Genomic DNA, 13,185 nt, shown 5'->3' on the forward strand with positions numbered 1-13,185 from the left:
TTATTATTATTATTATTATTATTATTATTATTATTGCTACAGCATGAGGGGTTACAGAACAACTGTATTAACAAAATGCTTAAAATTATCAAAGCAACAAATAAGTGTTAAAGTGTACCCTCTCAAGTCTATGCAACAGATAAGTCTTAAACTGGCGAACACCACGTCCACTCGAAGTTGGATCCATTTTGTGAGCCTTCTCAAATGCATGAAAACGGCCTAATTGAACAAAAACATATACAAGGATCACAATAATAAACATGTACTTCTTGTTCTCAGTGTATCAATTGTAAATCCAAAATGCATATGAAAATAAAAAAAAAAATTTAAAAAAAAAAAAAAGAGGAAGAGAAAGGGAATGAATTACAGAGATAAGCGACTCTTGGGTTATCCCATTCGATTTCATTGGCGGCACGTAGAATAGGGGCAATGGAAGCCAAGCTGGAAGGGACCAGCTCACTATCCGCTGTGCTGTTATCCTCATTGGGAATATCCACCATCATAGTTTGAGCCCTAGTCATCCTCCTTGAAGGCGCCCGAGGCAGATGGCTCTTCGTCCCGCTCGAGCTCGCCATGAACCCGATCCACTAACTTCTTCTTCTTCACTAACAACGTTGGGTTTTCTGGGCTTTTTTCCTTTGGTTTTTTGGGTAGCACCAGCAACTGCAGTAGGAATAGCAACAAAGGAAACCAAATTTGCTATCATCATTTGTTTTTCTTTGTTTTAAAACCCTTTTATCTATGGGTGGAAAAGAGATGCTTTGAGTGAAGGGTGGGGCAAAGGCAAAGGCAAGAAGTTGCCCTGAGAAGAAGAAAAGAATGGTGATGACAAAGTTCAAGATAATAAAATTTTATTTGTTAGTGCTTTTGCTTTTTGGTGTCTTTAATTCTTTCTTTTGTTTTTAACAAATGGAGGACTAGATTTCTTTTTCTTTTTGTTTGGGAAACAAGAGCACAGCACAAAGCAGTAAGCAGACTAGTGTTTGGAACTGGAGTTTGAGAGAGATTGCACTTTGGAGTTAGAAGGACAAAACTACTCATACCTGATTGCTGGACACACAAAAGACTTTGAATGTGCCCAAAGAAAAATATAGGACTTTATTCCTACCTCTGAAATAAAAAATTCAAAGTCATTTTTCTTTTTAGATAAGAGATTTCAAATACAAAAATCTTAAAAATTTCAATGCCATATGAAGTAAATATTATAAGTCTGATTTGCTTGAAGACAGAGTAATGAATCTTGCATCTAAAGTTGAATTGGCCAATGAAATAATCAAATTTATACGATGTTTTATATATAAATTATGTATTTTTGTTGGTATAAACATAAAATATATAAAAATATTTTTTCTTTAAATTAATATAAAAATTTTATAAAATTTTAAATTATATTATTTTTATTTTTTTATATGATTTTTATTCGATCTTAATGTATGATAATTTAGATGTAAAGTGACAAATCAAAAAATTGGATTATGGATTAGATTAAATTTTCTTGTCGTTAAAAGCAATTTTTATTTTGAATTTGAACAAATTATGACTGTTGTTAATTAAAGCAGCTAACTTCTACTGTGATGAGCTAAATGAAGGTGGTAGACAATCCTATATTGATAGTCAAAGAAGCGAAGCGCAACAATAATCTCAGGGACCCTTCCTTGTATATTTGTGTATTTAAGGTGCTCTTGCTCTCAATCCCACCATGATTCTCAACTTTTTTCAGCCTGAATACCAATTCCTCCGCAAATTCCCATGCGCCGCTTCCAATTAGTCCAATCATCTGCCGTCTTTTGCCAGTTAAAACCTGAGCAAATAACCCAACCAAGAACCACAAAGAAACAAAGAACTGAACTGTGATATGATTATTGATAATTTAGTACGTGATGTATTTTATATTGAATAAAAAATTTTAATTATTAATGAATAAAATTAATTTTTGTATTATTTTTATTTTTATTTTAAATAATTATATCTAAACAAAAATAATTATTATATGATAAATGCTCATAACTGTTTGAATATAAATAAATTATTATTTATAAAATTTATAATTATATAAAAAAATCATAACAATTTAAATAAAAATTTATAGTTATTCATTTATTATAAATAAATTTTTTAGTATAACTATTTTCATTATTTTCACTTGAAGCGTTTTGAGATTTTATTGTATCCTAAAAATATAATTATTTTTAAGAAAATTTTTTTCACACCTAAAAATCAAAATTTTTTTCTATTATTTCTATTTTCTTATTTATTTTTTTCTAACAATTTAAAGGCAATTATGCAATTCAAATTTTGCATGAAGAAGATATAAGCAAAATAAATTAGCAAAGTTGACAAAATCGACTTTTGAAATAAGCATGGAAAGCATCAATTATCCAAATAGTTTCTTGGTGAAATAAAATACAAGATAAGTTTCTTATTATTATCTTTCTTGTTTTTATATTATATTAAAAGAATTGATGATTAATAATTCATAAGAAACTGTGAATCTCATTGAATTTTATTTTTTTTATTGATTATTCTTTTGATCTTTTAATTTTGAATTAAATTATTTAATTTATGATTCATGATTTTATGGTATGTTATATGTGGATTTTCTTAATCATATTCATAGCATTGAATGGTCATGAGCATAAAATAGAGATGAAGAACTTGCTAGCTTTGGTTATGAATCATTTATAGCCTTATTATATTTTGTCAATCATTGGATTTCATTGTATTTTTAAGATTTATTGCCAGTAACTTTTTTACATACCAATTAATCAATTAGTGAAGGTGAATAAGACCTTAAGAAAAAGCGACACTGTTACATGCCTTAAAGTATTTCTTCAATTTCTCATGATTTTTCTAAACCCTAAGTTCTAACAATTTTAAAATTTATTTTCACAAGTTTATGAGAAATTTTGATTAAAAGCTATTGATTAAAGCAAAAGATAGAATTATGATTTATAATCGAAATTTAATTAATCAAGATGAGAGACGTGGCTTGAATATGGTATGGGAACGAATTTTTCATCAACTTAAGCCTCCTATTGTTCATCTTTCTTTGCAAGCCAAGGAAAGAAAAGTTTTATTGCTATATAAACTAGATATGTCATTTATGATTCTATATCACGGGGAAAAGAAATTAGAAATTAAAAAAAAGGAAAAGTCTCAAAGATTAACACAAAACAATAATTTTATACCCACTGTTGGACAATACAATGGTTTATAAAATTAAGTTGTGTGAATCACAAAGAAAAAGTTTAAGGTACAACTTAATTTGTGTTTGATGGCCAAAACAAGTAAGACAAATAAACTCATATATTTGGAATATAAATGCTCCTGTTGTATAACTATGATTGATGAAAATGGCTTACAAAAGGTAAAAAATTAAATAGATGCTTATTTAAAAAATATATATCAAACTATTATAACTATGACGTTTATAAAGGTTTGGTTTTTGAAATATTATTCCCATTGATGATAGCATTTATAAATTATTTGAATTTATAATGTAATAAGTTAATACAAGATTATTACATGCAATGAATATATAATTTCATGAAGAATCGTGGCTGGTGGTAATGTAAAATACATTAAGTATGTATATCTATGGCATCCCTATATTTTATAAATTTTATGTTAGTATCACTAACTAAAATTTGGCTAACAATTTGGACTAATTAGATGATGGATTAAAAGAAAAGGCATGTTATTAAAAATATAGAAGCATTTGTCGATTACTAACATTTTGAAAAATGCTCATCAATATCTAATTAGCTATGTTTATAAATTTAAAAAGAACATGCAAATTCAATGTTCCAAAGGTACTAGTACATACATGTGTTTAATTCCATTTAGTGATGGCATAGAGAACATTAGTATAGTTTGCCATATATTACGAAAATAAAATATATGGGATGAAATTTTCTTTCTTACACATATAAGAAAGATATGGACTATGGAGATAAAATGTCATCATCTAATTAATACATTATTGGTTAAAGAAAATGAAGACATTTTACTTATTGTACCCCAAAAAATGGCCTTTTACAGGCTATTAAAATGAAAAGTACATAAGTTTTCATGGTTTTTAATAGTTTCATGACAATGACAAAGATGTAGCTGGTTAACTACCACATTAAAATATGGGCTTAGATAATAATATTGGCTTATGAAAGCCGTAAATCTTGAAATTAGCCAATCAATGATTAACCAATACAAATTCATCACAAGTTTTTACATGAAATATGAATAGAACTCATATTATAATTATTGTTTATGCTATTTTATGAAAATGATTCTTTGGATTCATGTTTCATAACTTGCGTTGATATGGTAATCTAGATATAAACATATTGATCACAAAATGATTGTGAAAGTATTTGAAATTGGAGTTAAATATACTATGGACTCTTATTGTACATAGGTATATTGGTCCTATAAGTAAAGTTTGAATTTATTATATATCTAAAAATGTTATAACCAATTAAAAGTGGTAAATAATATAGATATATACTTAGGTTGCATAATGGTGGAGAAATAAAGTTCTCATAAAATTTTGAAATTAAATTTAGAGGTTTCAAAAGTCATAAACTTGAAATTGGCCATTGGACAATTAATATATCCATTGGAATCTCATGATAATATTTGAAATAGGTGGTTTTCACTAAAAGCTATAACTATAAATGAGATAACTTCAATAGCCAAATCTATATGATTTGTAAGTATGATGTGGATTATTATAGTTGGCTTAGAATAGTCATAAACCAAAATTCATGCCCCAATCTTAATCACATTGTGGTAATTTTTTGTTATGTATATGGTCTAATTTATGGATTGTACAAATAATTTTATCTCATCTATGGTTTTATTAAAAGTTTTAAAATATAGTGAAAATTTTAAAGTATATTTACTTTGGAAGCCATGAGTAATTCAAAAATCTTATGAAAATGAAAAATTTTATAATTGTAAAAGAAATGATATTTAATCCATTTGGGTGATGGACATGGTTTTGTTCATGGTAATAAAAATTAATAATAGTGTTCATGATGAAATAGATTGATACAAGTATTTATGAATTGACATAAAAAATCTTAAAAAGAGATTATAAAAGCATGATTATATTTGAAATATGCTTATTGATATAAACTCTTATATTGAGTTAAAATATAAAAGTTTTGAAACTTTTATGAAAAAGAAATATTAAGATATAAAATATTTGCTAGTTATCTTTCACTAAAGGTGGATTTGAAGGCCTCTTATTTTAAACAAAAATAAATAAATAGTGAAAAGATAAATAAAATGGTAACTTGATTAAGTATATATGATATCTTAATAATTGAATGAGACATGCTTTAATAAAAGAATGCATACTTGCACATGGTAAGGGTGAAAATAATAAAAAATAATAATAATTGCCACTATAGTGTTGTAATATTTTAGTATAATTTTATGAGTAAACTATACAAGCTAATAAGTTTAGTATACTTATTAAAGTAAAATTATAAAAAAAGTCCTTAAAATTCTTAAAATGACTAAAATAGTTTGGTTTATTCATTGAGTTTATCCAATTGTACTAGAAGTATAATTGTATTAAAGTTGTATAAAAGTATAAAAATATAAAAGTTGAAATTTATTAGTATAGAGTTGTGGCCATAATTAAAACCAACTTTTTCTTAAAATGACAAGAATAAGGCAACAATATCTAGAGCATATAAATGATATGCAAAATAGAAATTTTGGATATATTAGCCTAAAGTGATTATATTAGAGATTTAATTTCAAATGGGATTAATTACCATAAAAAAATTGAAATCTAAGATATTTGATTAATAGTACTACAAGTAGAATAGATTTAAACCCTATCTATTGGACACTAATAATGGAAATTCAACTTTGAATTAGTAACCTCTAATTACAAAGTTTAATGGGTAAAAACAAATTATTGTTATGTGTCTATTAAGTACTAGTAAAATCCATTCAAATTTTAGAAACTAGTGTGATCCATGTGAGGAGGATGAGTTTTTATACTCTTAATAGAGTTTTAATTGTCTAAGGCAATAGAGACATAATGAAAACTCTATATATATAAATATAGAACTGTTGTTACTTCAACAAGAAGAATTGGGGTCCATCGTGTAAATACTTATGAATAGAATAAGTACATAGCCATAATAGTGTTGAAGTAATTATAAACATCTGACAAAAGAATAAATAAGTATTATATGTATTATTTCTTCAATTCTAATACTAGGAGTTGAGATTTAATCTGTGGATACCATCAACATCATTAGAATTCTAAGATAAATATGCTAATTGAAGGTTTAAGTCAAGATATACCTTTTTGTATTCATAATATTTATTTGTGTAAAATGTTAAATATTAAGCACCAACATTCCAAACTAGTAGGGGATTATTTGTAGTTTAGAATGTGGTGTATCCCACATTGAATAAAAAGATTTAATTATTGATGAATAAAATTAATTTTTATATTAATTTTGTTCATATTTTAAATAATTATGTTTGAACAGAAACAATTATCATATGACAAATGGTCATAACTATTTGAATATAAATAGATTATTATTCATAAAGTTTATGATTATACAAAAGATCATAACCATTTGAATAGAAGTTTATATTTGTTCATTCATTATAAATAAATCTTTCAGTATAACCATATTCACTACTTTTGCTTGGAAAGTTTTAAGACTTTGTTATATCTTAAAGGCATAATTGCTTTTAAGAAAGTGTTCTTCATGCCTCAAAGTCAAATTTTTTTTCTATTATTTCTATTCTCTTTTTTTAAAACCATATCATCATTTAGAAGATATAAAAAAAAGAACCAAACCAAGTATGGGGCATTCCCTATTCTAAACTCTTGTTATTGTTTCTTTTATTTTTTTCTCGTTTGCTTATTCCCTTATCTTTAGAAATTTAATTAATTTGATTATTTAAATACATCCCAACATATTACTTTCAACATCTCTTGATTTTTTTATGACAAATTTAATAGCTCTCCAACTCAATTTCTAACTAACTCTACTTCCACTAAATTAAAAATCTATAATGGAACCATACCATGCAAAGATCATTATACAAACTATGATGGTTAAGATAGAAGTAGATACAATCATACTAAAGATCACTAATATTGTTATAATTCTTAACTTCAAATAGTTATGATAAGGCTATTGCTAAATATAAGCAATACAAATTCTTATCACTTGGTTACTTTAAACAGTTTGTTTCAGATATATTTTAAATACAATAAACAAAAATATGAGAGTTAACTTGAAAATTTCAAGATAGAATTAATTTTAGACATCGAGCACTTGAAAACTACGAAACTGAGCTCAACCAACTAGAGCTTAACTTGGCTCCATTCTTTTGCACATGCAATTGAAGAATGAAAAGATGTTAGATTCCATTTTATTTGACCTATTCTCAAGTGTTTTAAGAAATAGTTTGAAATGCTATGGGACCAACTGTAGGAGCTAATAAGTTTAAGGATTGGTTAACAAAATATGGGCTATTTATTTTTCACTGTTATTGTTTAGGTCACTAAAGCTCATTTAGATTTCATAGCATTCTAGATATGATGGAATTCAACCTCTTTTTTGCCCTCAACTACATTATGGATGAATTTGTATAATATTTAATAAGGTGAGGAAGTGTTGTAAATAAGCAAAGCTAGTTAGGAGATGAGGGAAAGGAAGACTAAAGTAGACCCTAAAATGTTGAGTATAGTAGTAGGTGGTGGTGGATAATGAAATAAGGTTGGGTAGAATAGAGAATAAAGTTAAGAAAGAAACTTAAGAATAAAGAATTATAGAGAGATTTTGAGAAAAAGTTGTGAAAAATCTACCAAAATCTAAAAGTCCCTCGATAAATTATGGAAACTCCTATTTGTATGCTTTAAGAATAAAAGTTACATATCTTAAGTATTGAATGGGAATAATGGTGAAAATGACAGTTATAAAAAGTGTTAATACATTGTTTAATAAGGGTTTAATTAGTTTTTGGTGATAGTTATAGTGAATATAGAAGTTTACTATTTATTCTAAAAATATATATAAATATTAATACTTCAAAAAAAGATTAAGAGAGGCCTTTTAACTTTCTTTATATGTAATCCACCAAGCCAAACTCTCCAAAACATCCCAATAGCCCAAGAATCTTATCATATTTCGGGGTTATTTTCACTTATTCTTTCAGTGAAGTAACATTCAGATAAACATCTTTTATATAATAACTCTTAGTAAAGCAATTTTTGGTGAACAAGTTTTCAGTAAAGGTGTTTATGTTACTCATTGAGAAAATTATTCCAAGAGCAATTGTTCTGTAAAGGTTTTGTTCTATAAAGGAGTTGCTTTTTAAATAGCTATTCCATAAATAATTGTTCTGTGAAAGAGTTGTTTCATAAATAGTTGTTCTGTAAAATAACTTTCACTAAAACAACCTTATCACTTATCCTAAATTATCTTCAAATTTAAAAACTTTAGAGAAACTTGAAAGAATAAAATATTATAACCAAAATCAAGTATCTACATTTTATACCTTGCATGAGAATTCTTAGTATAAAACGTTCTTACGCATTAGTACAATTTCCCTAAATAGTAAAAGTAAAATATAAAATATATCTATTCTTATAATTTTAAAGATGAATGAAAATTATATATATTGTTATGAAAGCATATATGCAGATTCATTATCCCTTGCATGTAATTTGTTTGATAAAAATCAAAGAATTTTTCATGCATAGAGTAAGCAAATTTTAATGTTATAAATTAAAAAATTACTTGCTAGATAATTGTGTTTCCAAAAAAAAATGATAGTGTTTTTCTTTAAAAAATAAAAGAATCATCAAAAGAAACAAGTAATGGGAGTGTTTCCCGAAAAAAAAATTATCAAAAGGAATATATAATGATAATGTTTCTCTAAAAAATAAAAAAGTTATTAAAAAGATAAGTAATGAGAATGTTTCTAAAAAAATAGGAAAAGTATTAAAATAAATAAGTAATGGGAGTATTTCCTCTAAAAAATAAGAAAATTATTAAAAAGAACAAGTAATGAAAGTATTTCTCCAAAAAAAAAAAAATTATAAAAAATAACAAACAGTGAAGTGGTTCTATTTTATTCTTAAATCATTCTAATAGTTGGAGTATTATAAAAAAAATTTTAAAAAATCATGCATAAAATAAATAAATCTTAATGATTATAGGAATGGCATGGAAAACAAATTAAGCTAGGTAATTAATATATATTCTACATCAATATATGCCCCAACATAAAAAAAATATATATTATATATGTTTTAATTCAAGATTTGTGCAAACAAATTTTGAATGCAAAGTTTGTTCTGTGTTTAGGGCTGATTTTCCAATAAAAGAAATAAATGAATAAAAAAAACTTTTGATGTCTTAATCACAATGCTTTACTGTATAAATAAGACTAAACTTTTACTTTGTTACTCTAATTATTGTTCTCAACAAAATAATAATAATAATAATTTAATAGTAAATATTATTTTTTAAAGGAAAGAAAAAAAAATCATGAGCATGGATGGACACTGGGCATTATGTAGGTGTGCTCAGCAAATTATAAATTAATTTTACTTTATGACACTAGATATGTGTGGTAGGAAAATTTAAATTCTTTGCTTTTATTTATTAGTATTTTCGTTACTTATAATTGATTTAGATTCAAAATGAAGAATATTGAAAATTCTGTGAAATCACATAACATAGCACACATTTTGAAAAAAAATGTAAAATAAATGAAATAATAAAATAGATAATGAAATGAATCTTGTTCTTAAAAAAAGTGTTTATAACAATACAGTAAAATATTATATAGGATATCAAAAGTGTTAAAATCTTTTAAGAATAAAATATAATGAAATTTGAAGACTAAAATTAAGGATTTTGAGATTTTATTAAAATCTTTTTTGAATAAGGAAAATAAATATTTGTTATTAAAGGAATTGATACTTTTGACCCTATAAATATAAAAACTATATTGAGAGAATTTTCAATTCAAAGTTAAACAAAAGTCTAGTTCCACTTTAAAAATATTTTTTTGATATTTTGAACAAGTGTTCTTTTTTTTTTCTTTTTTCTTTTTTCTTTTTTTAAGAGCAATGAGCTTTGTAATAAAATTTTTTTAAAACTATATGTAGATCTTTTTTTTTTAATTTTATTTTTTTAGAAGTTTTTCAAGAGTTCTAAGAGTAGCTATTGTTCATTCTTTTCAAAATCACAGTAACTTCACAAAATTTAATACAAATTGTTTTGGTGTATTTGTAATAAGTTAATTCTTATACGTAAAACATCATGACCTCACGTTTATAACTTATCATATATATTTTTAAAAAATACAATTGATAGATTAGTTTTAAGAATAACGAATTGTAGTTTTAGTGAGAATAAAGTTTAAACTTTAAAGTCCTACAAAGAAAAGTAAAGAATTTTTATTAGCATTGTTAGGGAGAGAAACTATATTCCACTTTTTTTATGTTATTTTGTTTTATGTCATACACGTTTTTCAAGGTCTAATTGTTATAGAAAAGAAAAAAAAAAAGAATTAATTAGTCTGATGAATATGTTATATGTGATGTATTAACTATGTGCATGATACTTCTTTACCAAGTTATTCTTTGTTTAAGGCTTATAGCACTCTTTTTTTCTTTTACTATTTGACTTATTTTTTAGGCTATTTGATTTTGATTTAAAAAAAAATAGAAATGAAAAAAAACTTATCTAAATTTTGTTATCGATTTCTTGTAAGTCATTTTCACTCCCAATGTCGAGAATAAAATTATAGCCAACCTTTTCACATTACTCAAACTCCTATGAGGAAGAGAAAAAAAATAGTATTTTAGAAAATTCTATTTCGAAAGCACGTCTTGAAAAGAAAATATGTCTTCACGTTGGAAAGAAATATGTACTTCCTTCTGTTCCTGAAGATTGGTCAAATAAAATCATTTGAAAATGAGGAAAAGCTCATTTTTAAGAACAAGTGCATAAGAGAAAAATTGCTTCTTATCAAGGTCCCTTTGTTGGCTATTCTTAGCAAAGTATTGGTTCTAAGTATCGATTTATAAAGTTTATACTCCAGGCTCATCTATTCTAAAGTTAAAGTTTGAGTGTAAAGAATTCTCACTTTTTATTATTAAGTTTGGCTCAAATTCGTAACTTATTCAAGGTTGGGTAAACAAAGTAATTGAAAAGCCTGCTCATGCAAAAGTTTTATCTTCAGCAGGAATGTTTGATGTTATAAAAGTTATCTCTAAACTTTGTATTCCAGAGAAGGTAAAATGGATGGCAACCTATTCTTGCTAGGTAGAGTATTTTTTTCTCATATTATAATAATTACTAAAAGAAAGTTCACTTTTACTCTTAAAGATGTATGTATTCTTCTTGAACTTTTTTGTCTTGAGAGACACAATATTTGTATTATTGAATTGTTTGAAAAAGAAGAAAAAATTCATAACTTTTTTTATGATTTGCTCAAGTGTCAAAGGGAGAAATCAAAGGCAGTTCAACTTTCTAATTGACTTTATCTTTTTTTCTAAGTTCAAACAAAAACAAAGTGAAAGTAACTCTTCTAAATTTTTTGATTGTAAGCATAAATTGAAAGTACTATTGATGATGTGGTTACCTCAAAATGTATTTTCAATATGTTCAAATGATGGAATTAGTCAAACTTTTATTCCTACAGCTATTAAAATTGCTAAAGGTATGCATTTCTCATTAGCTCTTTTCTATTTGGGATCTCTTTATAGGCAATTGGATTAATATTATCTCAAAGACTGAAACATCAATTGGTTGGTATAAGATTCTAATGTATATCGATATTTCATTTACTAAAATGTGTTTGTAGAAAAGATTCAATGTTTGTGCTATAATATCTAACTTATATCCTCCACCTGTTATGTCTTTTATCTAGCCTTTTTTTCAAAAATAATTATAGAGCTTGGGCATGACATAATCAAACTACAAAAAAGAGTGTTCTTGAAGTGTTAGATATAGCCAAAGAATTTATTTGGCACCAATATTTTAATATAAAAAATGGGTATAATGATCTTGCTTCTTATTATAGTACTCTAAACCAAACTCATTCTCAAACATTAAGTAAGTAAAAAATTGAGTTCTATTTTTAAATCAACTGTGTTATGTTGTCTTCTATGATAAAGAGTACTAGTGCTGGCATTGATAGAGATTTATGTTCTATTGAAGTATATTCGATATGTAGAATTGCATGTCAATTGGGGTATGATCAAATGGTTTCACATGCTCTTCTTATGTATTGGGATGAAGATTTTTCTTTTTTTGTTTTTGAGTTTCTTTTTGACAAAGTTAAGAAGAAATGTAAACAAGTTAAACGCTATGTTATGCCAGCATTTGATAGAATTAGCTACTATAATTTGAAATGACTTATTTATTGAGATGAGTGTATTTTTTTATCGTAAAACCTATTGCATATCATTACATGATTCTAAGAACATCTCTCAATTCTCAATGTTACTGGGTGATATATCTTTGTACTTGATACGTGTTTCATCTAAGAAAAAAGAAAGAACATGTGAGAATCAAATAGATGAAGAACTATTAGTATTATTGCTTTTCATGTTTCATGTAATTCAAAAGAGAAATGTGTGTCTTCTCATAAAGTAAGCTCTTGTCATTTTTTTTGTTCTTTTTTTTTTTTTGTAAAGATGTATATTTTATCTTCATGTTTTGCATTTGTAGGAAAAATTTACTCAAAAAGAAAGACCTATTGTTAGTGATGGTGCAAAGTATTATGATGATGAATATTATGATGGGATTGATAGTGAATACCTTCATAACGTTGATGATGAAATTGAACAAGATTTTAATGAAGTTGATGTTAAGAATGTCTAAATAGATAATTTTATATCCTTAATTGATATTGATGCTGAGGAATTTTTTAATAAGTTTGTCAATGATATTTATAGTGATGAAATTGCAATCTTGAAAGTAAATAAAGTTGTTGGTGATGTTGTTTGGAGTGTTCAACTTCAAACTATTTAGACTCAACTTGTTTAAACCGTTATTACTTCTGATATTACTTTTAATGTTTTTTTCACTCCAATATCAAAACACAAAGATGTTATTAGTGCTTTTGATACTCTTGAAACACAATATGGGAGTGTTATGGCCAAAATGAATTTCT

The 13,185-nt window shown here is 25.7% G+C and overlaps 1 protein-coding gene across 4 annotated transcripts in view; it reads right to left on the reverse strand.

Moving 5' to 3' along the window:
• LOC111316770 (callose synthase 7-like) overlaps positions 1-1,058 on the reverse strand; it is a 29,841-nt gene extending 28,783 nt beyond the window's left edge. For 3 of the 4 annotated variants that reach the window (XM_022918893.2, XM_089753881.1, XM_089753880.1), the window contains exons 1-2: positions 368-1,058; positions 119-219 (exon numbers count right to left, since the gene is read on the reverse strand). In XM_022918893.2, the coding sequence (XP_022774628.2) occupies positions 119-219; positions 368-575 (309 nt within the window). In that variant the 5' untranslated portion in view covers positions 576-1,058. The remainder of the gene's footprint in view (positions 1-118; positions 220-367) is intronic. The other variant, XM_089753882.1, reaches the window with a different exon arrangement.
• Between the last annotated feature and the right edge of the window lie 12,127 nt (positions 1,059-13,185).

Source organism: Durio zibethinus, chromosome 24 (assembly GCF_047325235.1).
Source record: "Durio zibethinus cultivar Kanyao isolate XHJ-2024 chromosome 24, ASM4732523v1, whole genome shotgun sequence".
In the NCBI taxonomy this organism is placed as follows: Eukaryota; Viridiplantae; Streptophyta; class Magnoliopsida; order Malvales; family Malvaceae; genus Durio; species Durio zibethinus.